Consider the following 27,741-nt stretch of genomic DNA (forward strand, 5'->3'; position numbering starts at 1 on the left):
AGCTAAAACTACAGAGAGGCAGACACGCCTGGGAAACCAGAAGAGACGGCACTCTGCACACATCTCTGACGCCAGAGGAAAACACCCCACGAGCAAACTTGACCCTGGGGACCACAGGTAAGACCAACTTTTCTGCTGCAAGTGAGCTGCCTGGTGAACTCCAGACACAGGCCCACAGGAACAGCTGAAGACCTGTAGAGAGGAAAAACTACACGCCAGAAAGCAGAACACTCTGTCCCCATAACTGGCTGAAAGAAAACAGGAAAACAGTTCTACAGCACTCCTGACACACAGGCTTATAGGACAGTCTAGCCACGGTCAGAAATAGCAGAACAAAGTAACACTAGAGATAATCTGATGGCGAGAGGCAAGCGCAGGAAACCAAGCAACAGAAACCAAGACTACATTGCATCATTGGAGCCCAATTCTCCCACCAAAGCAAACACGGAATATCCAAACACACCAGAAAAGCAAGATCTAGTTTCAAAATCATATTTGATCATGATGCTGGAGGACTTCAAGAAAGACATGAAGAACTCCTTTGGAGAACAAGTGGAAGCCTACAGAGAAGAATCGCAAAAATCCCTGAAAGAATTCCAGGAAAACACAATCAAACAGTTGAAGGAAGTAAAAATGGAAATAGAAGCAATCAAGAAAGAACACATGGAAACAACCCTGAGTATAGAAAACCAAAAGAAGAGACAAGGAGCTGTAGATACAAGCTTCACCAACAGAATACAAGAGATGGAAGAGAGAATCTCAGGAGCAGAAGATTCCATAGAAATCATTGACTCAACTGTCAAAGATAATGTAAAGCGGAAAAAGCTACTGGTCCAAAACATACAGGAAATCCAGGACTCAATGAGAAGATCAAACCTAAGGATAATAGGTATAGAAGAGAGTGAAGACTCCCAGCTCAAAGGACCAGTAAATATCTTCAACAAAATCATAGAAGAAAACTTCCCTAACCTAAAAAAAGAGATACCCATAGGCATACAAGAGGCCTACAGAACTCCAAATAGATTGGACCAGAAAAGAAACACCTCCTGTCACATAATAGTCAAAACACCAAACGCACAAAATAAAGAAAGAATATTAAAAGCAGTATGGGAAAAAGGTCAAGTAACATATAAAGGCAGACCTATCAGAATCACACCAAACTTTTCACCAGAAACTATGAAGGCCAGAAGTTCCTGGACAGATGTCATACAGACCCTAAGAGAGCACAAATGCCAGCCCAGGTTACTGTATCCTGCAAAACTCTCAATTAACATAGATGGAGTAACCAAGATATTCCATGACAAAACCAAATTTATACAATATCTTTCTACAAATCCAGCACTACAAAGGATAATAAATGGTAAAGCCCAACATAAGGAGGCAAGCTAAACCCTAGAAGAAACAAGAACCTAATCGTCTTGGGAACAAAACAAAGAGAAGAAAAGCACACAAACATAACCTCACATCCAAATATGAATATAACAGGAAGTAATAAGCACTATTCCTTAATATCTCTCAACATCAATGGCCTCAACTCCCCAATAAAAAGACATAGATTAACAAACTGGATATGCAATGAGGACCCTGCATTTTGCTGCCTACAGGAAACACACCTCAGAGACAAAGACAGACACTACCTCAGAGTGAAAGGCTGGAAAACAACTTTCCAAGCAAATGGTCAGAAGAAGCCAGCTGGAGTAGCCATTCTAATATCAAATAAAATCAATTTTCAACTAAAATTCATCAAAAAAGATAAGGAAGGACACTTCATATTCATCAAAGGAAAAATCCACCAAGATGAACTCTCAATCCTAAATATCTATGCCCCAAATACAAGGGCAGCTACATATGTAAAAGAAACCTTACTAAAGCTCAAAACACACATTGCACCTCCCACAATAATAGTAGGAGACTTCAACACCCCACTCTCATCAATGGACAGATCATGGAAACAGAAATTAAACAGAGAAGTAGACAGACTAAGAGAATTCATGAGCCAAATGGACTGAACAGATATTTATAGAACATTCTACCCTAAAGCAAAAAGATATACCTTCTTCTCAGCTCCTCATGGTACTTTCTCCAAAATTGACCATATAATTGGTCAAAAACCGGGCCTCAACAGGTACAGAAAGATAGAAATAATCCCATGTGTCCCATGGGTGGTCCCATCGGACCACCACGGCCTAAAACTGGTCTTCAATAACAATAAGGGAAGAATGCCCACATATACGCGGAAATTGAACAATGCTCTACTCAGTGATAACCTGGTCAAGGAAGAAATAAAGAAAGAAATTAAAGACTTTTTAGAATTTAATGAAAATGAAGGTACAACATACCCAAACTTATGGGACACAATGAAAGCTGTGCTAAGAGGAAAACTCATAGCGCTGAGTGCCTGCAGAAAGAAACAGGAAAGAGCATATGTCAGCAGCTTGACAGCACACCTAAAAGCTCTAGAACAAAAAGAAGCAAATACACCCAGGAGGAGTAGAAGGCATCAAATAATCAAACTCAGAGGGGAAATCAACCAAGTAGAAACAAAAAGGACCATAGAAAGAATCAACAGAACCAAAAGTTGGTACTTTGAGAAAATCAACAAGATAGATAAACCCTTAGCCAGACTAACGAGAGGACACAGAGAGTGCGTCCAAATTAAGAAAATCAGAAGTGGGGCTGGGGATTTAGCTCAGTGGTAGAGCGCTTACCTAGGAAGCGCAAGGCCCTGGGTTCGGTCCCCAGCTCCGAAAAAAAGAACCAAAAAAAAAAAAAAAAAAAAAAGAAAATCAGAAGTGAAAAGGGAGACATAACTACAGATTCAGAGAAAATTCAAAAAATCATCAGATCTTACTACAAAAGCCTATATTCAACAAAACTTGAAAATCTGCAGGAAATGAACAATTTCCTAGACACACACCAGGTACCGAAGTTAAATCAGGAACAGATAAACCAGTTAAACAACCCCATAACTCCTAAGGAAATAGAAGCAGTCATTAAAGGTCTCCCAACCAAAAAGAGCTCAGGTCCAGACGGGTTTAGTGCAGAATTCTATCAGACCTTCATAGAAGACCTCATACCAATATTATCCAAACTATTCCACAAAATTGAAACAGATGGAGCACTACCGAATTCCTTCTATGAAGCCACAATTACTCTTATACCTAAACCACACAAAGACCCAACAAAGAAAGAGAACTTCAGACCAATTTCCCTTATGAATATCGAAGCAAAAAACTCAATAAAATTCTGGCAAACCGAATCCAAGAGCACATCAAAACAATCATCCACCATGATCAAGTAGGCTTCATCCCAGGCATGCAGGGATGGTTTAATATACGGAAAACCATCAACATGATCCATTATATAAACAAACTGAAAGAACAAAACCACATGATCATTTCATTAGATGCTGAGAAAGCATTTGACAAAATTCAACACCCCTTCATGATAAAAGTCCTGGAAAGAATAGGAATTCAAGGCCCATACCTAAACATAGTAAAAGCCATATACAGCAAACCAGTTGCTAACATTAAACTAAATGGAGAGAAACTTGAAGCAATCCCACTAAAATCAGGGACTAGACAAGGCTGCCCCCTCTCTCCCTACTTATTCAATATAGTTCTTGAAGTTCTAGCCAGAGCAATCAGAGAAAAAAAGGAGGTCAAGGGGATACAGATTGGAAAAGAAGAAGTCAAAATATCACTATTTGCAGATGATATGACAGTATATTTAAGTGATTCCAAAACTTCCACCAGAGAACTACTAAAGCTGATAAACAGCTTCAGCAAAGTGGCTGGGTATAAAATTAACTCAAATAAATCAGTAGCCTTCCTCTACACAAAAGAGAAACAAGCCGAGAAAGAAATTAGGGAAACGACACCCTTCATAATAATCCCAAATCATATAAAATACCTCGGTGTGATTCTAACCAAGCAAGTGAAAGATCTGTGTGATAAGAACTTCAAGCCTCTGAAGAAAGAAATTGAAGAAGACCTCAGAAGGTGGAGAGATCTCCCATGCTCATGGATCGGCAGGATTAATATATTAAAAATGGCCATTTTACCAAAAGCGATCTCCAGATTTCAATGCAATCCCCACCAAAATACCAATCCAATTCTTCAGAGAGTTAGACAGAACAATTTGCAAATTCATCTGGAATAACAAAAAACCCAGGATAGCTAAAACTATCCTCAACAATAAAAGGACTTCAGGGGGAATCACTATCCCTGAACTCAAGCAGTATTACAGAGCAATAGTGATAAAAACTGCATGGTATTGGTACAGAGACAGACAGATAGACCAATGGAATAGAATTGAAGACCCAGAAATGAACCCACACACCTATGGTCACTTGATTCTTGACAAAGGAGTTAAAACCATCCAACGGAAAATAGATAGCATTTTCAGCAAATGGTGCTGGTTCAACTGGAGGTCAACATGTAGAAGAATGCAGATCGATCCATGCTTATCACCCTGTACAAAGCTTAAGTCCAAGTGGATCAAGGACCTCCACATCAAACTAGATACCCTCAAACTAATAGAAGAAAAACTAGGGAAGCATCTCAAACACATGGGCACTAGAAAAAGTTTCCTGAAGAAAACACCAGTGGCTTATGCTCTAAGATCATGAATCGACAAATGGGATCTCATAAAACTGCAAAGCTTCTGTAAGGCAAAGGACACTGTGGTTAGGACAAAACGGCAACCAACAGATTGGGAAAAGATCTTTACCAATCCTACAACAGATAGAGGCCTTATATCCAAAATATACAAAGAACTCAAGAATTTAGACTGCAGGGAGACAAATAACCCTGTTAAAAATGGGGTTCAGAGCTAAACAAAGAATTCACAGCTGAGGAATGCCGAATAGCTGAGAAACACCTAAAGAAATGTTCAACATCTTTAGTCATAAGGGAAATGCAAATCAAAACAACCCTGAGATTTCACCTCACACCAGTGAGAATGGCTAAGATCAAAAACTCAGGTGACAGCAGATGCTGGCGAGGATGCGGAGAAAGAGGAACACTCCTCCATTGTTGGTGGGATTGCAGACTGGTACAACCATTCTGGAAATCAGTCTGGAGGTTCCTCAGAAAATTGGACATTGAACTGCCTGAGGATCCAGCTATACCTCTCTTGGGCATATACCCAAAAGATGCCCCAACATATAAAAAAGTCACGTGCTCCACTATTTTAATCGCAGCCTTATTTATAATAGCCAGAAGCTGGAAAGAACCCAGATGCCCTTCAACAGAGGAATGGATACAGAAAATGTGGTACATCTACACAATGGAATATTACTCAGCTATCAAAAACAATGACTTTATGGGATTCGTAGGCAAATGTATGGAACTGGAAAGTATCATCCTGAGTGAGGTAACCCAATCACAGAAAAACACACATGTTATGCACTCATTGATAAGTGGCTATTAGCCCAAATGCTTGAATTACCCTAGATGCCTAGAACAAATGAAACTCAAGACGGATGATCAAAATGTGAATGCTTCACTCCTTCTTTAAAAGGGGAACAAGAATACCCTTGGCAGGGAAGAGAGAGGCAAAGATTAAAACAGAGACTGAAGGAACACCCATTCAGAGCCTGCCCCACATGTGGCCCATACATATACAGCCACCCAGTTAGACAAGATGGATGAAGCAAAGAAGTGCAGACCGACAGGAGCCGGATGTAGATCGCTCCTGAGAGACACAACCAGAATACAGCAAATACAGAGGCGAATGCCAGCAGCAAACCACTGAACTGAGAATAGGACCCCCGTTGAAGGAATCAGAGAAAGAACTGGAAGAGCTTGAAGGGGCTCGAGACCCCATATGTACAACAATGCCAAGCAACCAGAGCTTCCAGGGACTAAGCCACTACCTTAAGACTATACATGGACTGACCCTGGACTCTGACCTCATAGGTAGCAATGAATAGCCTAGTAAGAGCACCAGTGGAAGGGGAAGCCCTGGGTCCTGCTGAGACTGAACCCCCAGTTAACTAGACTTTTGGGGGGAGGATGGCAATGGGGGGTGGGTGGGAGGGGAACACCCATAAGGAAGGGGAGGGGGGAGGGGGATGTTTGCCCGGAAACCCAAGAATTATTAAGTATTAAATAAATTAAAAAAAATAAACTGTAACTTATCAATCAAAAAAAAAGAAAGAAATACTCAAGTTAATAAAAAAATAACACAAAAATTACAAAAAAGAGAAATACTCAAGTTAATAAAAAAAACAAAAAGAATAAAAAGAAGTTCTGGCTGTGCACATTTTGTCAGGCATTGAAGTATTTATTTTTATTTTAAATTACATGATCATTTTCTTTTGTACATTTTTGACCATATAGAAAATTAATATAAGAACAAGATTTATTCAGAAAACTAATTTTTAATAATTTAATTCTTATAGGAAAATTCAATAAGTTATATAATTATATAGTTGTCACTTGATAACAGTTTTCTAGATTCATGCATAAAGTGATTGTTAAAAGTTTGGGAGTTGTGGCTAGAGAGATAGCTCAGGGATGCCAGTCCTTGCTGCTCTTGCACGCGCCTTATTTTTTGTTTCTAAGCACCCTTTTGATAGCTAACTACTATATCACATTTTGCTCCAGTTCCAGGATATCCACCCCTCCTTCTGACCTCTGTTGACACTTCTTGCACATGGTGTTTAACCATATATATAGGCCAACATTCTTTCACACAAAACTAAAATATTTGAGTACATTTTACCCTGCAGCTTTACGATCAGCTAGCCATGTAGGCATAACTTTTTTTTTTTTTTTTACCAAAGATAAGACTACTTTAATGCATCTATAGACTTCATAGAGAAGTAATAATACTGAACATTGATATTGAACATTGAAAAGAAAAAGACTGAAATGGGTCCATGTAATGAGGTCTTCTCGGATGTATATCTTCCTTACCATACATCCTAATGCAATGGAAGGGAGTTGTGATGACAGGTAATTTATCTTTCTGTGGAAGTGGATCCATAGAAGGAGACTGTGCTCACAGAACACCTAACAATCGTGTCTAAAATCATCCAAGTGTCTTTGCTCTCTTGACATCCCTTGCCTGACTAGAGGTGACTACACTGCTGGAATAGAGGCTTCCTCAACAAGGTACTCGTTTGAGTCCTGGATTTAGGAAACAGTGATGGGAAAAAGCAGGTATAACCCATGCTCAGAAGAGAAATCCCTCACTTCATCTCATCTACGGAATCTACATTCAAAATTATATTTGTGTGTATACGTGTGTGTGTGTGTGTGTGTGTATGTGTGTGTGTGTGTGTGTGTGTGTGTGTATTTGTAGATTGTAATAATAGATATGGGGACAGGGGCTCCTGAGAGGAGAAGTGATCTCACAAGAAGGACAGGGAAAGGAGGAGTAACGGAATACATATGACACGAAAGCAGAAAGGGAGAGTGATCTGGAGAAAGAAAAGGGATCTGCCAGGAGCGGGACGGCTCCAAGGATGGCATTTGAATAGTGGGGTGACTTAGAACAAAATAAAACTACATGTATGTGTGAAAATGTCACGATACAGTCCATAGCTGCATCTAAGAACCTAAAATATTACCAATAACAAGCAGCATTTTCTGTAGAGAAGGTGGTGTCTCATCCCTTGTCTCATGCCTGACTTGTCCTTCACAGTGGAATTATGGGGCCTTTTCTAAAGCAACGCTGTGGCGAGATATGAATAGTTATTGCCATCAATGTCCATTTCTACATCTATATAGTTCTATAGACACCAAGGGCATTTAATATTCCTTGTGAATGGGTTTTCTGCTTAAATGCCAGAATAGGTTAATTTGAAAAAAATGCATCCAAACTACATCCAGGCATTTTGCTTGTGTTTCCATGATAACTTCCTTATATAACAACAAAGAGAATCAGAGAGTAGCTCAGCAAAACAGAGACCATTGTGGGATCAGAGAAATCAACACAATCACAGTGAACACAAAATTTGGAGAGAGACCTATTCAAACCCTACCCATGAATTGGAGACCATATAGTGGAAAGTTACTCTCCCCAGGAAGTTCTCTATGCTTTACTGTGTTTACACCCACTTCCCCCACCCGCAGCATGCCATTCCCTGATCCAGGACTGAACATACTGGGTGTGATTTGCTTTGTAGGGAAAAGTTCTGTTCTAAACACAAACCTTATTTTATCTCTTAATATCTTTAATCTTCTGTATTATCACAAATTACCAGGTCCCTGTGAGACAAATGCTAATATCAATTTCAGCTTATTCAGTGAAGTCCCAAGGGCTCAAAATGGTTACTGAAACTTGGTCAAGGTCATAGTCAGAACTCAGGGTCAGAGAGTCTGACTTCCAGCTCCTGCAACAGGGCACTGTCACTGATTTCTCTTCTCGAATGGCACTGAATTCCAGCAATATTCAGATGAATGATGTTACTTTCCTCATGTGTATTTAATGGTAACAATACAGGGTGGGTTCCTGTCTCCCTGTGAATTCTTTACTAGAAAGCTGCATCTCTTTTAGGGAGCCCCTGAAACCCAGAGCTAGCATGAACCTGCTTGCTGAGGCATCAAGAGAACAAACCAGGCAGAGGAGGGTGTAGACACTGCAGGGAACGTAGATCCTCAGAACAGCTGACTGAGCTCCTGATATCTGGAAGAGAAGTCTCCTGTCTCTTATGATGCAGTGGGAAAAAGGATTTGCCTTTTTCCTCCATCATGGAAATCTTCATTTCCACATATGGGGTTGGAATTTCTGAAGTTCTAGGTAGGGTTTTATTAGTAGACCGAGTTCCTGTTTAAATTCTTGTTAGTATCTTAGAGAAATGTTGCCTATGAAAGGTCTATAAAAATATTGCTTCTGCAAGTAGGTCAGGGCTTAGATGTGGAAAATGCTTTATGTGTAGCCAGACTCCATCGGGGATTTAATAAGTATTTTCTGTGTTTACTTCCCCTTTCCTTTCTCCTTTTGGATGACTGTGTTCCAGTTCCCTTGTCCTGCCTCTCTTTTAATCTGTGTATCCCATTCCACACTTAGCCTGGGGAGAAATTCACGGTCTGGGAATGAAAAAGTTTCTAGTACCGCAACCATCTTCTTAGCAAGGATTTAGCCTTTTAAGGAAAAGGACCTATGCAAGCAGAGTAACTGGAAGGTTTTTTCTTTTTTCTTTTATCTCAGAGGAAACTTCATGTACCTGGGTTCATAGTATATGGGGGACCACTCTTCAGAATTGGAGAAGAAAAATATGGAATCTGAGCAGAGGGCCTCCATTTAAACTGGAAGGAGGCATCTTCATACGCAGTCTAGGGCAGGAGCAGCTTTACAGAGGTTCCCAAGCTTGGATTCAGTTCAGAACAACAGGGGAGAGGGGTGAAGCAATGCTTAAATCGCACCAAGATCACTAAATCAAGATCTCCTGTGAGTCCAGCAGCCACCATCTTTCAAAGTATCTCGTAATTCCAGTGTGTTTACTTGACACTACTGTTTCAGACCAGAGAATAAAGTTCAGCTCAGTTTGAGTTTTGTGAATAATAGTGACTGGAGTACCAAAAGTGGGAAATTGACATCATCAGTTCTGAATATCAGAGTCTTATTTGTGGAGTTGGAGACTAGGAAAAATGTTTGTATTTTGGATATGTAAAACACAGACACAATGAAGAGTGTTGGTTTATAGACATCTGGCAGTGGCCATTGTCCTGTTGAGGAACCAAGGAAACATTTGATACTACTCACATCGTCTTAAGCACTACATGGAGATTCTGCATTTTCTTTCTTTCTTTCTCTCTTTCTTTCTTTCTTTCTTTCTTTCTTTCTTTCTTTCTTTCTTTCTTTCTTTCTTTCTTTCCAGTCTTGTGAATATATTTATTTATTTTTTCCCCATCTTTATTAACTTGGTATATCTTATTTACATTTCGATTGTTATTCCCTTTGCCGGTTTCCGGGCCAACATCCACCTAACCCCTTCCCCTCCCCTTCTAAAAGGGTGTTCCCCTCCCCATCCTCTCCCAATTACCACCCTCCCCCCAACAATCACTTTCACTGGGGCTTCAGTCTTGGCAGGACCAGGGCTTCCCCTTCCACTGGTGCCCTTACTAGGGTATTCATTGCTACCTATGAGGTCAGAGTCCAGGGTCAGTCCATGTATAGTCTTTGGGTAGTGGCTTAGTCCCTGGAAGCTCTGGTTGGTTGGCATTGTTGTTCATATGGGGTCTCAAGCCCCTTCAAGCTCTTTCAGTCCTTTCTAAGATTCCTTCAACGAGGGTCCTATTCTCAGTTCAGTGGTTTAATGATGGCATTTGCCTATGTATTTGCTGTTTTCTGGCTGTGTCTCTCAGGAGAGATCTACATCTGGTTCCTGTCAGCCTGCACTTCTTCGCTTCATCCATTTTATCTAGTTTGGTGGCTTTATATGTATGGGCCACATGTGGGGCAGGCTCTGAATGGGTGTTCCTTCTGCCTCTGTTCTAAACTTTGCCTCCCTATTCCCTGCCAAGGGTATTCTTGTTCCCCTTTTAAAGAAGGAGTGAAGCATTCACATTTTGGTCATCCTTCTTGAGTTTCATGTGTTCTGTGCATCTAGGGTAATTCAAGCATCTGGGCTAATATCCACTTATCAATGAGTACATACCATGTGTGTTTTTCTGTGATTGGGTTACCTCACTCAGGATGATATTTTCCAATTCCATCCATTTGCCTATGAATTTCATAAAGTAATTGTTTTTGATAGTTGAGCAATATTCCATTGCGTAGATGTACCACATTTTCTGTATCCATTCCTCTGTTGAAGGGCATCTGGGTTCTTTCCAGCTTTTGGTTATTTGGTTATTTGTCTCCCTGCAGTCTAACTTCATGAGTTCTTTGTATATTTTGGATATAAGCCCTCTATCAGTTATAGAATTGGTAAAGATCTTTCCCCAAACTGTTGGTTGCTGTTTTGTCCTAACCACAGTGTCCTTTGCCTTACAGAAGCTTTGCAGTTTTATGAGATCCCATTTGTCGATTCTTGATCTTAGAGCATAAGCCATTGGTGTTTTGTTCAGGAAATTTTTTCCAGTGTCCATGTGTTCCAGATGCTTCCCTAGTTTTTCTTCTATTAGTTTGAGTGTGTCTGGTTTGATGTGGAGGTCCTTGATCCACTTGGACCTAAGCTTTGTACAGGGTGATAAGCATGGATCGATCTGCATTCTTCTACATGTTGACCTCCAATTGAACCAGCACCATTTGCTGAAAATGCTATCTATTTTCCATTGGATGGTTTTAACTCCTTTGTCAAGAATCAAGTGACCGTAGGTATGTGGGTTCATTTCTGGGTCTTCAATTCTATTCCATTGGTCTATCTGTCTGTCTCTGTACCAATACCATGCAGTTTTTATCACTATTGCTCTGTAATACTGCTTGAGTTCTGCAATAGTGGTTCCCGCAGAAGTCCTTTTATTGTTGAGGATAGTTTTAGCTATCCTGGGTTTTTTGTTATTCCAGATGAATTTGCAAATTGTTCTTTTTAACTCTCTGAAGAATTGGATTGGTATTTTTGTGGGGATTGCATTGAATCTGTAGATCGCTTTTGGTAAAATGGCCATTTTTACTATATTAATCCTGCCAATCCATGAGCATGGGAGATCTCTCCATCTTCTGAGGTCTTCTTCAATTTCTTTCTTCAGAGGCTTGAAGTTCTTATCACACAGATCTTTCACTTGCTTGGTTAGAGTCACACCAAGGTATTTTATATGATTTGGGACTATAATGAAGGGTGTCGTTTCCCTAATTTCTTTCTCGGCTTGTTTCTCTTTTCTGTAGAGGAAGGCTACTGATTTATTTGAGTTAATTTTATACCCAGCCACTTTGCTGAAGCTGTTTATCAGCTTTAGTAGTTCTCTGGTGGAAATTTTGGGATCACTTAAATATACTGTCATGTCATCTACAAATAGTGATATTTTGACTTCTTCCTTTCCAATCTGTATCCCTTTGATCTCATTTTGTCTGATTGCTCTGGCTAGAACTTCAAGAATTATATTGAATAAGTAGGGAGAGAGTGGGCAGCCTTGTCTAGTCCCTGATTTTAGTTGGATTGCTTCAAGTTTCTCTCCATTTAGTTTAATATTAGTTACTGGTTTGCTGTATATGGCTTTTACTATGTTTAGGTATGGGCCTTGAATTCCTATTCTTTCCAGGACTTTTATCATGAAGGGTTGTTGAATTTTGTCAAATGCTTTCTCAGCATCTAATGAAATGTTCATGTGGTTTTTATCTTTCAGTTTGTTTATATAGTGGATTACGTTGATGATTTTCCGTATATTAAACCATCCCTGCCTGCCTGGGATGAAGCCTAGTTGCTCATGGTGGAAGATTGTTTTGATGTGCTCTTGAATTTGGTTTACAAGAATTTTATTGAGTATTTTTGCGTCGATATTCATAAGGGAAATTGGTCTGAAGTTCTCTTTCTTTGTTGGGTCTTTGTGTGGTTTAGGTATAAAAGTAATTGTGGCTTTGTAGAAGGAATTCGGTAGGGCTCCATCTGTTTCAATTTTGTGGAATAGTTTGGATAATATTGGTATGAGGTCTTCTATGAGGGTCTGATAGAATTCTGCACTAAACCCGTCTGGACCTGGGCTCTTTTTGGTTGAGAGACCTTTAATGACTGCTTCTATTTCTTAAGGAGTTATGGGGTTGTTTAACTGGTTTATCTCTTCCTGATTTAACATTGGTACCTGGTATCTGTTTAGGAAATTGTCCATATCCTGCAGATTTTCAGGTTTTGTTGAATATAGGCTTTTGTAGTAGGATCTGATGATTTTTGAATTTCCTCTGATTCTGATGTTATGTCTGCATTTTCTGCACTACTGATGTTCCATCCTCTTGGAGTTTTGGCTGACTTGGAGAATGCAATATTTTCTAGAATTAACCAATTCCCAGAAAGAGTAAACTGTTGTCCTGTGAGTTTAATGTTAATACATAAACCACACAACACATCCATCAGGAGCCTCCTTTTTTTAATTTTCCCATATCAAGTCAGCATTTCCTCTGTCCTAAACAACCCTGGCTGATCTGCTTAGCAGCTATGTATAGCCTAGAGCCCATAAAAATGATTAAAACTACCCAAAGTGTACTTGCTCAAGCTTTCTGCTTCTCTTTGCATTTCTCCACACAAACACCATCACTGAGCCTCTGGGCCATACTTGCCTCTTCTGCTCCTGACTCATACAGGTGCCTCATCCTTTAGCCCTACATGACTTGGGCTGCTATTTCTATGTTGTCACCTTCAGTATCTGTTTGAGACAAATCTCAGGTACACATGTTAAAACTGTTAAATATTTCAGCACTTGCAATGAAAGCCAAGGTTGCGTCTTCCCCTGGCAGGTGATTAAACAGGGCTGAGCTGGCGCTTCTGGTTTTATCAGCATTAGCTGGGGCTAGAGTCATTGTTTATCTCTGGAAGGACAGCTTTTCTGGATGTGAGCTTTGATACCTAAAAAGTAGCGTCTGTGTATGGGATGCCTAGGTTTGCACAGGCTAACTTGGTGCTTTGGTCTAGTCTTTTCTAGCTTTAGAACCATAGCTTCCTACAAATAATAGTGCTATTGGTAACTCCTCAAAAATTATTTTAGTTTCCATGACACCACAATCTCTTGGATTTTCTCTTCCATTTCTGATTCTAAACACTAGAGTCCTACTACACATCTCACTTCTTCCTTCAGCAACTTACTGAAAAGGTACGCCGGGGAAGACACTCGTGAGGACCTGGAAATAGTACAGAGATAAAGGAGATCACATTTCACTGAGTTTCATCAAGTTTATATTGTGTTGTGAAGATCAATTACAAAGGAAAACAGAAAAGTGAAGATGATTTCCTGTAATGAAAGGTGGTTATAAGTTGATTGATGATCATGTGAGGGAGGAGGCAGAAGTGACAGTGTGGTATAGGTAATGAATGGCTCTTTCAGGAGGTAGGAGTCAAGCTGGAGCAGCCAGTGAGTAACTGGAAGGCAGCCTGGGAAGCTTGACAGGAAGAGCCATCCAGAGAGTCAGCCAGGGTCATTAAGGAAAGTATGGAGCCAAGGATGAGTACTCCAGAGTGCTGTCATTTCATGCTTCTCAAGGTAAAGTTGCTGCATTCTTTTTGGCTGTTGCATGGGCTTACAAAGCAAGCATGAGACAGAATGTATATTCATCATATATAAGTAATTCATCATATATAAGTAATGGAAGGAATTAGGCAGTAGGTAAAGCATACATTGATAGAGAGAATCCTGACATTCCCTGGCATGTTGAGGTGAATAGTGTTAATGATAATGTAGTATATATTTCAAAATAAGTAGAAAAGAGAATGTTTGATGGCTAAATACAATGTAGTGGTAAGAAATGAGGTCATGGATATAGCAATTGTTCTCGTTTGATCACTGCATAAACATGTATCAAAATTTTATGTGTATATATGTGTATATATATATGTGAATTCTTTACATTATAGTCCATGCATTGCCAAGTAAAAATAAATTTCCATTTGGGAATTGTGGAGTGTTCTGGTACTGCTTGTATCTTGATGTTAATTATGCGTCCCCAAGAGGCGCTGCCTAGGACAAGGAGTGAATCACATACTCAGGTGACTTCATTGGAACCTTCTCCCCATTTTAACTTGTAAAATAAAGGCTAAAGCCAGTGATTGGGCAGGGAAAGGGAAGGTGGAGCTGAAGAGTTTGGGGGAGAGAGAGAAGCAGGAGAAAGTGACGGAGGAGGAGGAGGAGGAGGAGGAGGAGGAAGAGGAGGAGGAGGAGGAGGAGGAGGAGGAGGAAGAGGAAGAGGAAGATGTGGAAGAAAAATAGAGCTGAAGCACATGGCCTGGAGACACCGAAAGTTATAAGGGATCCCATAACTAGGGAATAGTGTAGTGTAGTGGTAGATCTGCCCATCTAGGCTCGTAACTTGTATTCATAGTAATCGAGTTGTGTTTTCACTGCATGGGTTTATTTGGGTTGGAGAATTTACTGCAACAAAGAATGTAGCTAATTGGGAGAAAGGGCTGGGCTGGCATACAAGAGGGGCCTTGGGTTTAAACCCCAGTACCACCTGAAACAGAAAGTAGATACATACTTCTAGTTTGTTATTAATTCAAATTATACTGGCATGAACATATTTTGCCATAACCTTTTTTGTCCCAAGGCAAATAAATATGTAAGGTTGAACCACTGAAATAAAATTATTGAAACCAAGCATACATAACATTGTTAATTAATCTTTCCCAGTACCACTTTTGGCAGTTGCATAAATACATATCCTCGTCAACCTGTATGAGAATGGGTATTTCATATTTCTGGACTTGAACTAGTCATCTTAAAGTATTTTAAGTTTCACAGCTTCAAACACTGTAGTGTAATTTTCCTTTGGAATTCTCTTCTGAATGTGACATGTTTTCTAGGTTTAAAAATCTATTTGCATTTCCTTCCTATGAATAATCTATGCCTTCTGCTCATTTTTCTTCAAGGCTATTAATCGGTTTTATTGAAAGAGTACATATATATATATATACATGTATATATATACATGTATATATATATATATAATGAAATGAGTCTCTTTCACATCTTTAGTACAGTCTCTTAGCACAACCCACATGGCATCTCTTTGTCCCATCATTGCTAACAAGAATATGCCGTGTTGACTAATTTTTAGAGTTCCCTATGTGTACTGGCTGAATTTATGTGTCAACTTGACACAAACTGGAGTAATGTCAAGGAACTTGAGGAAATGCCTCCATGAAATGCAGCTGTAAGGCATTTTGTCAACTAGTGATCAAGGAGGGGAGGGCCCATTGTGGATGGTTCAATATGAAAGCAAGCTGAGCAAGCCAGGAAACCAGTAAGCAGTATTCCTCCATGGCATCAACATTAGCTCCTGCCTCCAAGTTCCTGCCCTGTGTGAGTTCCTGTCCTGACTTCCTGGTGATGGACAGCAATGTGGAAGTGTAAACTGAATAAACTCTTTCCTCCCTAACTTGCATCTTGGTCATGGTGTTTTGTGCAGGAATACAAACCCTGACTAAGACTAACTGGTACCAGCAGTGGGGTATTCCTATGAGAGCCTGACCATGTTTTGGGGGAGGACTATGGAAGGACTTTGGAACTTTGAGCTAGAAGAGCCATTGGGATGTTAAGAGCTCTGTGGTAGCTTGGAAGGTAATATTGAAAACTGCAAATGATGGAGACCTGGCTTGTGAAAATTTAGAGGGAAGATTAAAGACTCTTATCAGAGCCATTGCTATTTTGATTGTGAAGATTCTTTGGTTTTGGCTAGCTGGGGCTGAAGAATCATCTGTGATTAACAAGATACCAGAACTACTGAAGCAAAACCTTTGCATTACTGGATTGATTGATGCTAGTTACCTGGAGCTAAGAAATTAGCAGTGATTAAGAAGAGACAAGCAGGGGTTGGGGATTTAGCTCAGTGGTAGAGCGCTTGCCTAGGAAGTGCAAGGCCCTCAGTTCGGTCCCCAGCTCCGGAAAAAAAAAAAGGAAAAAAAAACTGCTAAGAAGAGACAAGCATCACTAGGGTGAAATTTTCTGGGTAGTGTTTCCTGAGAGCACGAGAAACTGTGTTCCAGAGGCAGACACTGTTGTATCTTACATTGGCAGCCAGATTTGGTAATGTCATCCTGAGTCACACAGGAGGTACTTGTTTTGAAACATGAAGGAACAACAGTTGATGCTTGGCACTGTGACAGGCCAGGAACATTGGTGAAGGTGCAGCCTCCGTGGTAGTTGAAGGCCTAGGACTGAAGGGGTCATCCAGGGAAGTTGAAGCTTAGCCTCATGAAAAGAGCCTTTGAGAGGCTACTTGTGAAAGTGCAGTCCAGTTGCAGCAGAAGACAGCAATATTTCTGAGATTCCAGTACCATGAGATGACCACCAAGAACAGCAGCAGCAGTGGGGTATAGGTAGCTGGAGCCTAGAAGATGTGTGCTACAAAGGGCAGAGTTGGAGAAGTGACCCAAGCCCTTGTAGGAGCCCAGAAGATCATGAGTGGATCCCAGACATTGGACTGTTAGAATCTGATTTTGCTTTTGATTGTGACTGTGCCCTGATATTTTTCCCTCTTGAAGTAAGAAAGTATTTTAGTGGAGCCCACAGTTAAGAGACTGTAAATTGTAAAAAGACTTTGAATTAAAAAAAATGAATATTTTAATGGAATTGAAAATTTAATATGTAAGAGGTAAAGACTGTGGGATTCCTAAAGTTATTTAAATCTTGGTGATGAATAAGAAAGTAAGGGTTGAGGCTTAATAGTGATGTGTTTGTGTGTCAAGTTGACAAGGAGTCAGTTGTGCTGGCTCGTTTTGTGTGTCAACTTGACCCAAGCTGGCATTATTACAGAGAAACAGGAAGTGCCTCCATGAGATCCAGCTGTAAGACATTTTCTCAATTAGTGATCAAGGGAGGAAGGGCCCACTGTGGATGGGGCCATCCCTGAACTGGTAGTTCTGGGTTCTTTAAGAAAGAAAGCTGAGCAAACCAGGGGAAGCAAGCCAGTAAGCAGCACCCCTCCATGGCATCTGCATCAGCTCCTGCCTCCAAGTTCCTTCCCTGTGTGAGTTCCAGTCCTGACTTCCTTTAATAATGGACAGCAATGTGGAAGTGTAAGCCGAATAAACCCTTTCCTGCCTAACTTGCTTCTTGGCCATGATGTTTTGTGTAGCAATGCAAACTCTGACTAAGACACCATGGAGTGTTTGGCCCTGGAGCTTATACATGCTATTCCTTCTACCTGGACTCTCATTTCTCTTCTGCCTGTCTCTGGCTATCCCTTTTGGCTTTAGGTCTTACACATTATTTATGTGATAAGTTATCATAACTCAAGACTTGTACTACTCAAAGTCTAGCTCTTTTTCTTACAGAATCTTGTATTTTCCACCCAGTGTAATATATATGCAGTTTGCAACATCTTTTTTTTCTTTTTTTCTGTTGAGCAGTGTAGATTTTAAATTCCTTTCAAGTCCAAAGTTTATTTCTCTAATTATCAGGACAGATGCTAGGGGTACATTAACATTTTGATTATTGTTGAGTCCACAGTTGTTCAGTTCTTGGCATGGGACACCATAAACAGTTATGGGTTGCACATTTGGGTGGATAAAAATGTTTGGATATTTTCTAGACTGCATATATTTAAATTTGTGCCCATTTATGTTCTTTAATAAATTAGGACACATTGAAGCAATATAGAGAGAGTCATATCAAGGAACTTTATTTTCACTAGTCATCTGTCATAAAGCAATGTAGATTATATTTTTTCATTCCCATATCTTTGCCTTTATTAATGACAATATTTCTTTTGAATTGCTGACTGATACCAATCCTCATACTACATAAATATAGCTTTTCATCTACTTCTGGACCATTATACCCTTCCTGATAGAGCTGGAACCAGGCTTTCTTCTCCTTATTATATGATTGTAGGTGAAGACTGTGCACGCATGTGTGCACACTCAGCTGTGTATTTTTGTTTGTGTGTGCATACTTAAGTATATATAATTATTATGGGAAAATTGATAGACAATAACAAATAAAATAAAGGGAAACAGTCAATAGCTTACTGTTTAAAAGATTTGACCAAAAACAAAATGAAATGAAACAAAAAGCCCACAAATATACGAACAAACAAACCCCATTGAGTTCCTTTTGTGTTTGCCAACTACTTTCCAGTTTGAGGCCTGTCTTGGAGTGTGGTTGACATATCCAATGACACCCCATTAGAGGTATCAGTTGTAAATATTTTCATGGCTAAGAGGGTACTTTGTATCCATTTCCCCTTCTCCATGCTGGGATTTGGGGAATTTGTATGCTTTGGACTTGTGCAGATATTTGATTGTATGTCTTTTTGTTGAGAGAGAGAGAGAGAGAGAGAGAGAGAGAGAGAGAGAGAGAGAGAGAGAGAGGGAGAGTCAGAGAGACAGAGACAGAGAGTGACAGATACACAGAGAGAGACAGAGAGACAGAGAGGAAGGGAGAGGAAGGGAGAGGAAGGGAGAGGAAGGGAGGAATAGAGAGAAACTATGAAAGTTGGTAAGTAGGGAGATGGGAAGATCTGGATAAGATCAAACTATATATTTTTTCAATAGATAAAAATATTTTCTTAAAATTATTTATTAAAAAATAAATAATTCAGAGATAGCAATGTCAATAATTAATTACATGCTGCTTTAGCTCAACTCTTGCTACTAATAAGTCTCACACATGGCCTAGTATAGCATTGTACAAGGCCACACCTACTCCAACAAAACCACCTCCTAAGAGTGCCACTTCCTAGGACCAAGCATTCAAACACTTGAGCCTACATGGCCATACCTATTTGTACAACTACATTCCACTCCCTGGTCTCCATAGGCTTGTAGACATAACACAATGCGAAATGCATTTAGTCTGACTTCAAAAGTCTCTATAGTCTATCACAGTCTCAATGATATTTAAAAGTCCAAACTTAGAAGTATCTTTTGAGATTCATGCAATCTCTTAACTGTAATCTCCCATAAAATCAAATAAGAATGCAGATCCCATTCTTCCTACATATCATTCTATAGGATATACATTACCATTCGAAAAGATAGGGAAGAGGACATAATGATGAAATACTGGACCAAAGCAAGACCAAAAATCAGCTGGGCAAACTGCAAATTCTGGGTCTCCGTGTCTGATGTCAAAATGCTCTTCAAATCTCCAGCTCCTTTCAGCTTTGTTGACTGCAAGACACTTCTTCCCTTTGGGCTGCTAGCAGCTTTCCTCAGCAGGTATACCATGACTCTGGCATTTCTAACGTCTTGGGGTTTCCAAGACCTTCTGGGCTTCACCTTGATAGCTTCATGTAACGGCCTTTCTAGGCCTCCATTCAGGGATACCATTGACACATGTGTAGCCTCAGCAGCTTTCCTTAGTCATGGGAGGAGACTCCATAACCCCTTTCTTCCATCCTTGATTGCAAAGCCAGAACCATATGGTCAAAGCTGCCAGGTTCCACTGCTTGCTGGGTCTGGAACATGTCCCATCATTCAGTTACATCTTCACCAGCTTTCTGTTTTCCATAGTTTCCTTCACTGCCTAAACTTGGTCATCCTGGAACTTCCTCTGTTGATTAAGCTGATCTTGAACTAAGAAATATGCATGTCTCTGTCATGTGAGTGCTGGGATTAAAGGTGTGTACCACTATGCCTGGATCTAAACTTTAATTTCTTTTCACAAGATGGAAGGTTAGCTGGGTGGGATCTTGTCCTTAGGTGGCCACTCCCTTAATTCCGTTTAATATCTTTAATCTGTTCATCTCCTTAAGCCCGGGCTTTAGCTTCTTACCACTTCCTGGTAGTATGTCTTTAATCATTGAACCAAAAATTTTGTATTTTTTTTCTACAGCTTGCTGCATTTCATCAAAATGTTCTTTACAAGAGTTAACCTTAGGACTCTCTATGCTAGGTTGTTTTAAGATTTCCATTGCTAATGAAACTAATCTAAGTCTCTTCACCTTAGCCTCAGGCAGACGTTCCATACAAGGGCACAAAGCAGCCACATTCTTCAACAAAATATCACAAGAATACTCTCTAGGAGTACAAAAGTTCTTTTCTGAAACATCTTGATCCAGGCCCCCACAGTTGAAGTCACCCTTAGCACCATTGTCTTCTATGTTCTTACTAGAATGGCCAACTTTGTCCAACTTAATGCTTTCAACTGCTCTTCTAATCCACAGTCTCAAACTCCACATTCCTCCAAATAAAACATATTCAAGCCCATCACAGCAATACCCCAGTCCCAGACACCAACTTCTGTCTTAGCGCTTTATTGCTGTGAAAAAACACTATGACCAAAGCAACTCTTATTTAAAAAAATTAATTGGGGCTGGTTTATAGTCACAGAGGTTTAGTCCATGATCATCATGGTGAGAAGCATGTCATCATGCAGGCAGACATAGAGTGGAAGGAGCTGAGAGTTCTACATCTTGAACCACAGGCAGCAAAAGAAGACTGGATTCCACACTAGGCAGAGCTTTAGCATAGGAGAACTCAAGGCCTGCTCCCACAGTGATGCACTTCCTCCGACAAGGCCATACCTCATCCAACAAGACCATATCTTATAATATTACCACTCCCTGTGAGCAAGCATTCAAATACATGATTCTATGAGAGCCATACTTATACAAAACATCACATTTTGCTTTCTCTATAATTGTCTAAACATCATTAAATCCTCCAAAAAATAAAGTTAAATGTGGCCAAATGGCTCAACATATCTTTATACTAGCTGACTGAATAGCTGAAAGGTCTCATGGATAGAAGTCTAAACTGTATTCTTACTCTTTGGAAGGATAGAGAAGCTATAGGTAGCATCTTTATTAGTCTACGAACAAAGTCTTAAACATTCAGAAAGTCAGTCATTCCACAAAGAGAATGATTTTGCAGGTCATCTGCTCATGGATTACACTTGTGCAATATTTTTTTGAGGTGTTGCTTCTTTTTTCTGTTTGCCAGTAATTTTTTGATAATAACAACAGACCCTCTTCTAAGTGCATCACCAATACTGAATCATTTAATCCTCATGGCAACCAGCTGTGGTATTTTTCCTTCTTCAAATTACATGTAAGTGATGGGAATATAAACATCTGCTTGATCATACTCTACTTCCCTTAAAGTGGATTACTTCATTTCAGTCTTTGTGTAAAGAAATATTTGAAAACATGAAGACCTAGGGTAGAACCAAGCTTGACCAGAAAAAATAAGTCCATGAAATGATTCCTAATGATACTCTGCTATTCTCATAGATTGATGCCTTGACCAGTCTTAACATAGAAGCTTCCTCCAGCAGCAGATGGGAGTGAGTTTAGAGACTTACATTTGAACTTTATGCAGAGAGAGAGAGAGACTCTAAATTGTAGGTCTTCACTGGATCCCTCACCTAGGAGAATGGAAAACCAAGTAGAAGAAGGTATGAAAAGGTTGTAGAAATCAGAGAGGATATAGAACATGGTCCATTGAAACAGCTAGCATGGTGCATATGAACTCACAGAGACTGAAGAGGCAAACATGGGGCCTGAATGGATCTGCACCAGGTCCTCCATATATGTATGTTATAGCTGTTAGCTTGTGTGTGTGTGTGTGTGTGTGTGTGTGTGTGTGTGTGTGTGTGTGTGTGTTTGCCTGTTCTTGGGACTCTTTTCCTCCTATTGGGCTGCCTTGTCCAGCCCCGGTGGCTTGAAGGCTTTTGCCTTGTCTTAATTGTATCTTGTTCTGTCCTGTTTTCCTACAGTCTTTTCTGAAGAGAAACAGGGGAAGTGGATCTGAGTGGAAGGGGAGATTAGGGGAGTTGAGAGGAGTAGAGGGAGGGGAAAGTTTGGTTAGGATGTATTGTATGAAAGACAGATCTGTTTTCAATAATTTTTTAAAAAAAGAAGTGAAATTAATGGGTCAAAGAAGAGAAATATTGCCAGAAACGAGGATGTAGGAGGTGAAACTACACTGAGATAGAATTGCTGAAGAAAACATTTAAGAGTAATCAAGTGAAATTTTATTGTTAAAAAGGTTTTGTTGCTAGCTAAGTTGGAATTTAAGAAAAAATACTTTCATAAAGTAACCTTCTGAATTGAGTATTTGTCTTTATTTCTTATTTAGAGGAGTAGGAAACAATTGTGTGGGTAAGAATTATTATTAGCTATTTATTTGTTGAAATTCCATATTTTTATTTGATTTATATTTACATATACATAAGCATACATATATACACATTATATCAAATTAATAGACACAGACTTTAATATGTCAACTGGGAACTCTATTTGTACTTTTCTTTTTGTTGGAGAAGCTTTCTTTGCTTGTCTATTGGCTGAACGCAGAGCTTCACACATACCAGAGAAGTGTTCTTTCTCTGAGTTATGTCTTTAACCCTCCTTTTCCTTATTAACTTTTAGAGGGTATTGGTCTCACTGAGTTGCTCAGGCTGGCATTGGGTTTACTTAGGAGTTTAGGAAGACACTGGAGTTTTGGGTAAATACCTAAGTAGCTGGTATTTTTATTTTTGTTGTAATTTTCCAGCACATTTTATGGTTGTGTATTTCAGATTTAAATCTTAAATCTTTCTTCTCCTCCTGTGTGCTTGAATGTGTAAACCTTATTATTTATTGTACCCAGCTATTGTACCCAGCTATTTTTACCTTCCCACAGTGCTGTATGCTCTCTTTACTACATTTTACCTTATCTCTTCCTGTCTTTCCACATCCCCACTGCATCGCTAGTTCAGACCATTATGCCCTCTTCTATGGATTATTGCTACAGACCCCCACTTGTCACCTCTTTCTCCTTGTCATATTGCTCAGTCACTTCCTTAATGTACAAGTGTTTTTGTACCATATACATACCCCCACATACTCAAAAGTGAATGCCAAATGTGTCATTGAGACCCCTATGCTAGTTTCCTTCAAAAACACTGGATGATGGTTACCGCAGCAGTCACCCTGAGATAATGATCAGTCATTCTGACAGCAAGTCTATGCACGCATGGTCTTTAGAAAACACATGTAATGTCCTAAGACTCTGCTGCTTATGGGAGAAAGGGCCTGTAACAGCATGTGCTTTTCTTCCTACCACCTCCTGCTCCTGTAGGCATTCACAGTGGGGGTTAAGGAGAATCAAGTTAACAAGTAGGGCATGTGTGGCTGTCAGTGGACTTCCAGGTGACTCAATCACTTCTCCAAAAGCTGTTTTAGATAGCTTAATATCCATCAGGCACCTCTCATGACTGCTACCTGTGTCTGGTCATGTGGATCAGTTAGACTTTGCCCTGAGACAACTGAGTCTGGAAAGGTAGAGGGAAGACGCAGGCCCAGGGAGCAACCCTCTAGTCTGCTGACTGCTCCTTACCTCTATCTCTGTGCATGTATCTGCCTCTGGGTACTGGCTCAACCTCTTCTTTTCCATTTATCTATGTTCCCTGTCTAGTACCCGCCACACCCATAGTCTCAACAGCCACCTACAATCCCCAATTGATTCATCTTCTTGAGCCTGCATCCTGAACCTTTGGTGTGTGTCTTTTCTGCTCTATCGTGATCTTCCATGTTTGTCCCAGCCACATACCAAAACAGAGTGACAAGGTCTTTCCTCCATGGCTTCTGTGCCTGGGCTCTCATTTCAGCAATAGCACACCATTAAGCAAATGACCTGGGTTAGAAATGGTCCCCAAGCCCGTTTCTGCCCAGATTTTGATGTTCTACTTCTTCATCTCTTACTCTTCTAGAAATATCTAATTTTCTATGCAGGAACTCTGAACCGGTTTCCATTGCCTCCCACACAGGAGGTGGAAACTGATTCCCAATTATGTCTGTCTCACTGCATCCAAGCTATCGCACAAAGGGCAGGGGAGGACAGCAGCTCACAGTGCAGATCCTCCGGCCATTGCTGAGATCCTTTTCAGTTTGCTTCAGCCTTTGCTAACCAGTTTTGCTTGGTGCCTTCTCCATCCTTCTCTTCTGGCTAACACCTACTTATCCTCTAGTATTCCAAGTAGCCACCTATTGCCCCAAGACGCCTTCTGGAACAACTCCCCCCAGCCTTGACAAGTCTAGCATGATTAAGTGGTCTCCAAGCTACTCTCTCCGTATGCTGTTACTCGTCACATCTGTCCTTCCAAACACAGGCAGAGTCTAAGTCAGTCACTGGCTTGCACAGGCCTGGGAATTATGGGGGAAACTTGACAGGGATCAAAGGATGTCTTCAATGTAGATCAAGGTTTCTCCACTTCTTGATATTCCTCCAGGATGGAATGAAGGACACAGTTACCCCCTGTGTCTCTTCTCAGGCAGTTTCCAAATTCTTATTCCTGAATCTCACCCTTGAGTTCCCAGGAGTCTTACACTAGGGGACACTTCAGCATGTGGGAGCTCCCCTCTCTGTCTTGGCCTCTGCCACTTATCAGGGCTCACATAGACCCTGATCCACGGAGCCCCAGGACTCTGTGAATGGCAGAAGTGATCTCCCGGTTGCGCAGGCTGTAGATGAGAGGATATAGAAGTGGTGTGACGTTGGTATAAACCAGCGCTAGTGTGCGATCCAGTCGCGGGGAGTAACTGGACTTGGGCCGCACGTACATGAAGGTGGCACAGCCGTAATGCAAGAAGGTGACAGCCAGGTGTGAAGCACAGGTCGAGGCAGCCTTGCGTCTGCCTCCACCACCGTGCAGGCGGCGCAGGGCAGAGGCAATGGCCCCATAGGAGGTCAGGATGAGCATTGAGGGCAGCAACAGCAGCACCAGGCAGGCTCCTAGCAAGGGCAGCTCATCTATGTAGCTCCGTGTGCAGGCCAAGTGCAGCAGGGCGGTGATGTCGCAGAAGAAATGCACCAGCAGGCGGGAGCCACAGAAAGGGAGGTGGAACACTGCCACCGTTAGTCCCACGGATACAGCTAGTCCGCCAAGGCAGCAGGCCAGGGCCAGTCGTGCACATAGACCTGGGGTCACAATGGATGCATAGCGCAGTGGGTGGCAGATGGCCACGTAGCGGTCATAGGCCATGGCTGCCAACAAGAAGCACTCAGCCCCACCCAGTGCCACAAACATCTGCATCTGGACAGCACAGCCCAGGAAGGAGATGGGGCTGCCCCTGCCATGGCCAGGCATGCTCAGGTCGGCTAGAGATCGGGGCACCACCACTAGCGTGTAACAGAGTTCAATGGCTGACAACTGACAAAGGAAGAGCAGCATGGGTGGCCTGCTGGGCACTGAGACCACAGCCACCAGGATGAGCAGGTTACCACTCAAAGTGGCCAGGTGCACAGCCAGCAGCACCAGGAAGAGAAGGGGCCTCAGATGCGGAAACTCAAAAAAGCCTTGAAGGAGAAAGCCACGGGATATGGTGCTATTGCTGGGGCTGTCCATGCACTGGAGTCAGGCGGCACCTGTGGGAGAGAAGCAGAGGAAGGGTGAGCCTGTGGGGGTGGCCTTTCTGACGGCTGAGAAAGGGTTATTTGGGAGTTAGAACACTAGGGAGCGGTGGCTATAGAAATGGTCCACGGTTCATTACTGGTCCCTCTTCCCTACCACATCTCCAGAGGGACACTTTACTAAATACTGCGGCTTTTCCTGCCTTCCACACTAGAATTGAAGTAACTGCTTTCTCAAATCGCAGTTTCCAGAGGAGTTCTGCTTTCCAGAGGAGACTTTGGTCACATCACTCCTAACCTCCACACAAAGAATCAAGCACCAGCCACATTTGAGTTATTTTACGGGTTCTATATGATCATAGGTTTTAGACTTCAAGGTATCCCAAAGCAGGAAATGTCTCTCTCCTCTCTACTTCTCCATCCTCTTCTTTAGTTAACTATCACTCTGAACTGCCTTCTGAGGTATGTCATGGAGTCACAGAGTACAACATATATACAGGTCTTCCAGATCATCATCTCATGCAGCTTCTTATTTTTAAAGGGAAACATAACTGAGCTGGGGTTGGGGCTGGATATAAAGGCTTTGTCTTCTCAGAGAAATTAATAAAAAGAAACAATGAAAGAAAGGAAGAAAGACAGAAAAGAAAGAAAGAAAATGAATTTCCGAGACAGAATCTGGAAGTCCCCACAGCCCATATAATGTTCTGGAAGGAGGTCACTGGACTCAATCAGATAATATATATTAGTTCAGCAGAAACCCATTTCCATGGTACACACTGGAATAGACATTTGGGGAGCAAGGATGCTCTATAAGAGGGCCTTGTTGGACTTGTCAGGATCCAAATTCACCACACATTGTGACTGATACTCGAGGAAAAGTGGTGCATGTCTTGCTGGCTCAACTCTCAAAGTGATCAGTGCCGTCCACAGTCGTCATCAGACCCCAGTTTCTCTCTATCTGCTGTCTCAGCTATAAGTAACAGTTGGGAAACGTTATCATTGTGAAGGTCTACTACTGCTGTCTCAGCTATAAGTAACAGTTGGGAAACGTTATCATTGTGAAGGTCTACTACGCTGCTCAGAGTCTTCTGAATGAAACAGATGCAGGGTGTAATGAAGGCTGTGTGGCCTGCAGGAGGATGTTTGACCTTTTAACAGATGTTAATCACAATTTCGTTATGTCCTTTAAACATTTAATTCCAGACTCATCCATTCAATGTTCCTTTTTTTTTATTAGATATATTTCTTTACTTACATTTCAAATGTTATTCCCTTTCCTGGCTCCCCTGTCCCCAAGTGCCCCTCATCTCCCCCTCCCCCATACAGGTATTTCCCCCATCCATCCCCCTTACTGCCAACCCCACCCCCATATTCCTCTGCACTGGGTGTCCAGCCTTGGCAGGACCAAGGGCTTCCCCTTCCACTGGTGCCCCAACAAGGCCATTCTCTGCTACATATGCAGTTGGAGCCCAGGGTCAGTCCATGTATAGTCTTTGGGTAGTGGTTTAATCCCTGGAAGCTCTGGTTGGTTAGCATTGTTGTTCTTATGGAGTTGCAAGCTCCTTCAACTCTTTCAATCCTTCCTCTAATTTCCCCCAAGGGGGTCATGTTCTCAGTTCAGTGGTTTGCTGATAGCATTGACCTCTGTATTGGACATGCTATGGATGTGTCTCTCAGGAGAGATCTATATGGCCCTTTCAGCATGCACGTTTTAGCTTCATCAATCTTATCTAGTTTTGGTGGATATATATATATATATATATATATATATATATATATATATATATATATATATTTATGCCACATGTGGGTCAGGCTCTGAATGGCCATTCCTTCAGTTGCTGCTCTAAACTTTGATTCCAGCC

The 27,741-nt window shown here is 41.1% G+C and overlaps 1 protein-coding gene and 1 long non-coding RNA gene across 4 annotated transcripts in view; one reads left to right on the forward strand and one right to left on the reverse strand.

Moving 5' to 3' along the window:
- LOC120102261 (uncharacterized) overlaps nt 1–27,741 on the forward strand; it is a 257,361-nt gene that overhangs the window by 169,776 nt on the left and 59,844 nt on the right. The gene's annotated exons all lie outside the window — the stretch shown is intronic.
- Or10ac1 (olfactory receptor family 10 subfamily AC member 1) lies at nt 24,918–25,871 on the reverse strand. The gene has a single exon (NM_001000852.1). It carries the CDS (start codon nt 25,869–25,871, stop codon nt 24,918–24,920), a length of 954 nt encoding a protein of 317 aa, NP_001000852.1.

The sequence above is a fragment of the Rattus norvegicus genome, chromosome 4 (assembly GCF_021556685.1).
Source record: "Rattus norvegicus strain SHRSP/BbbUtx chromosome 4, alternate assembly SHRSP_T2T, whole genome shotgun sequence".
In the NCBI taxonomy this organism is placed as follows: Eukaryota; Metazoa; Chordata; class Mammalia; order Rodentia; family Muridae; genus Rattus; species Rattus norvegicus.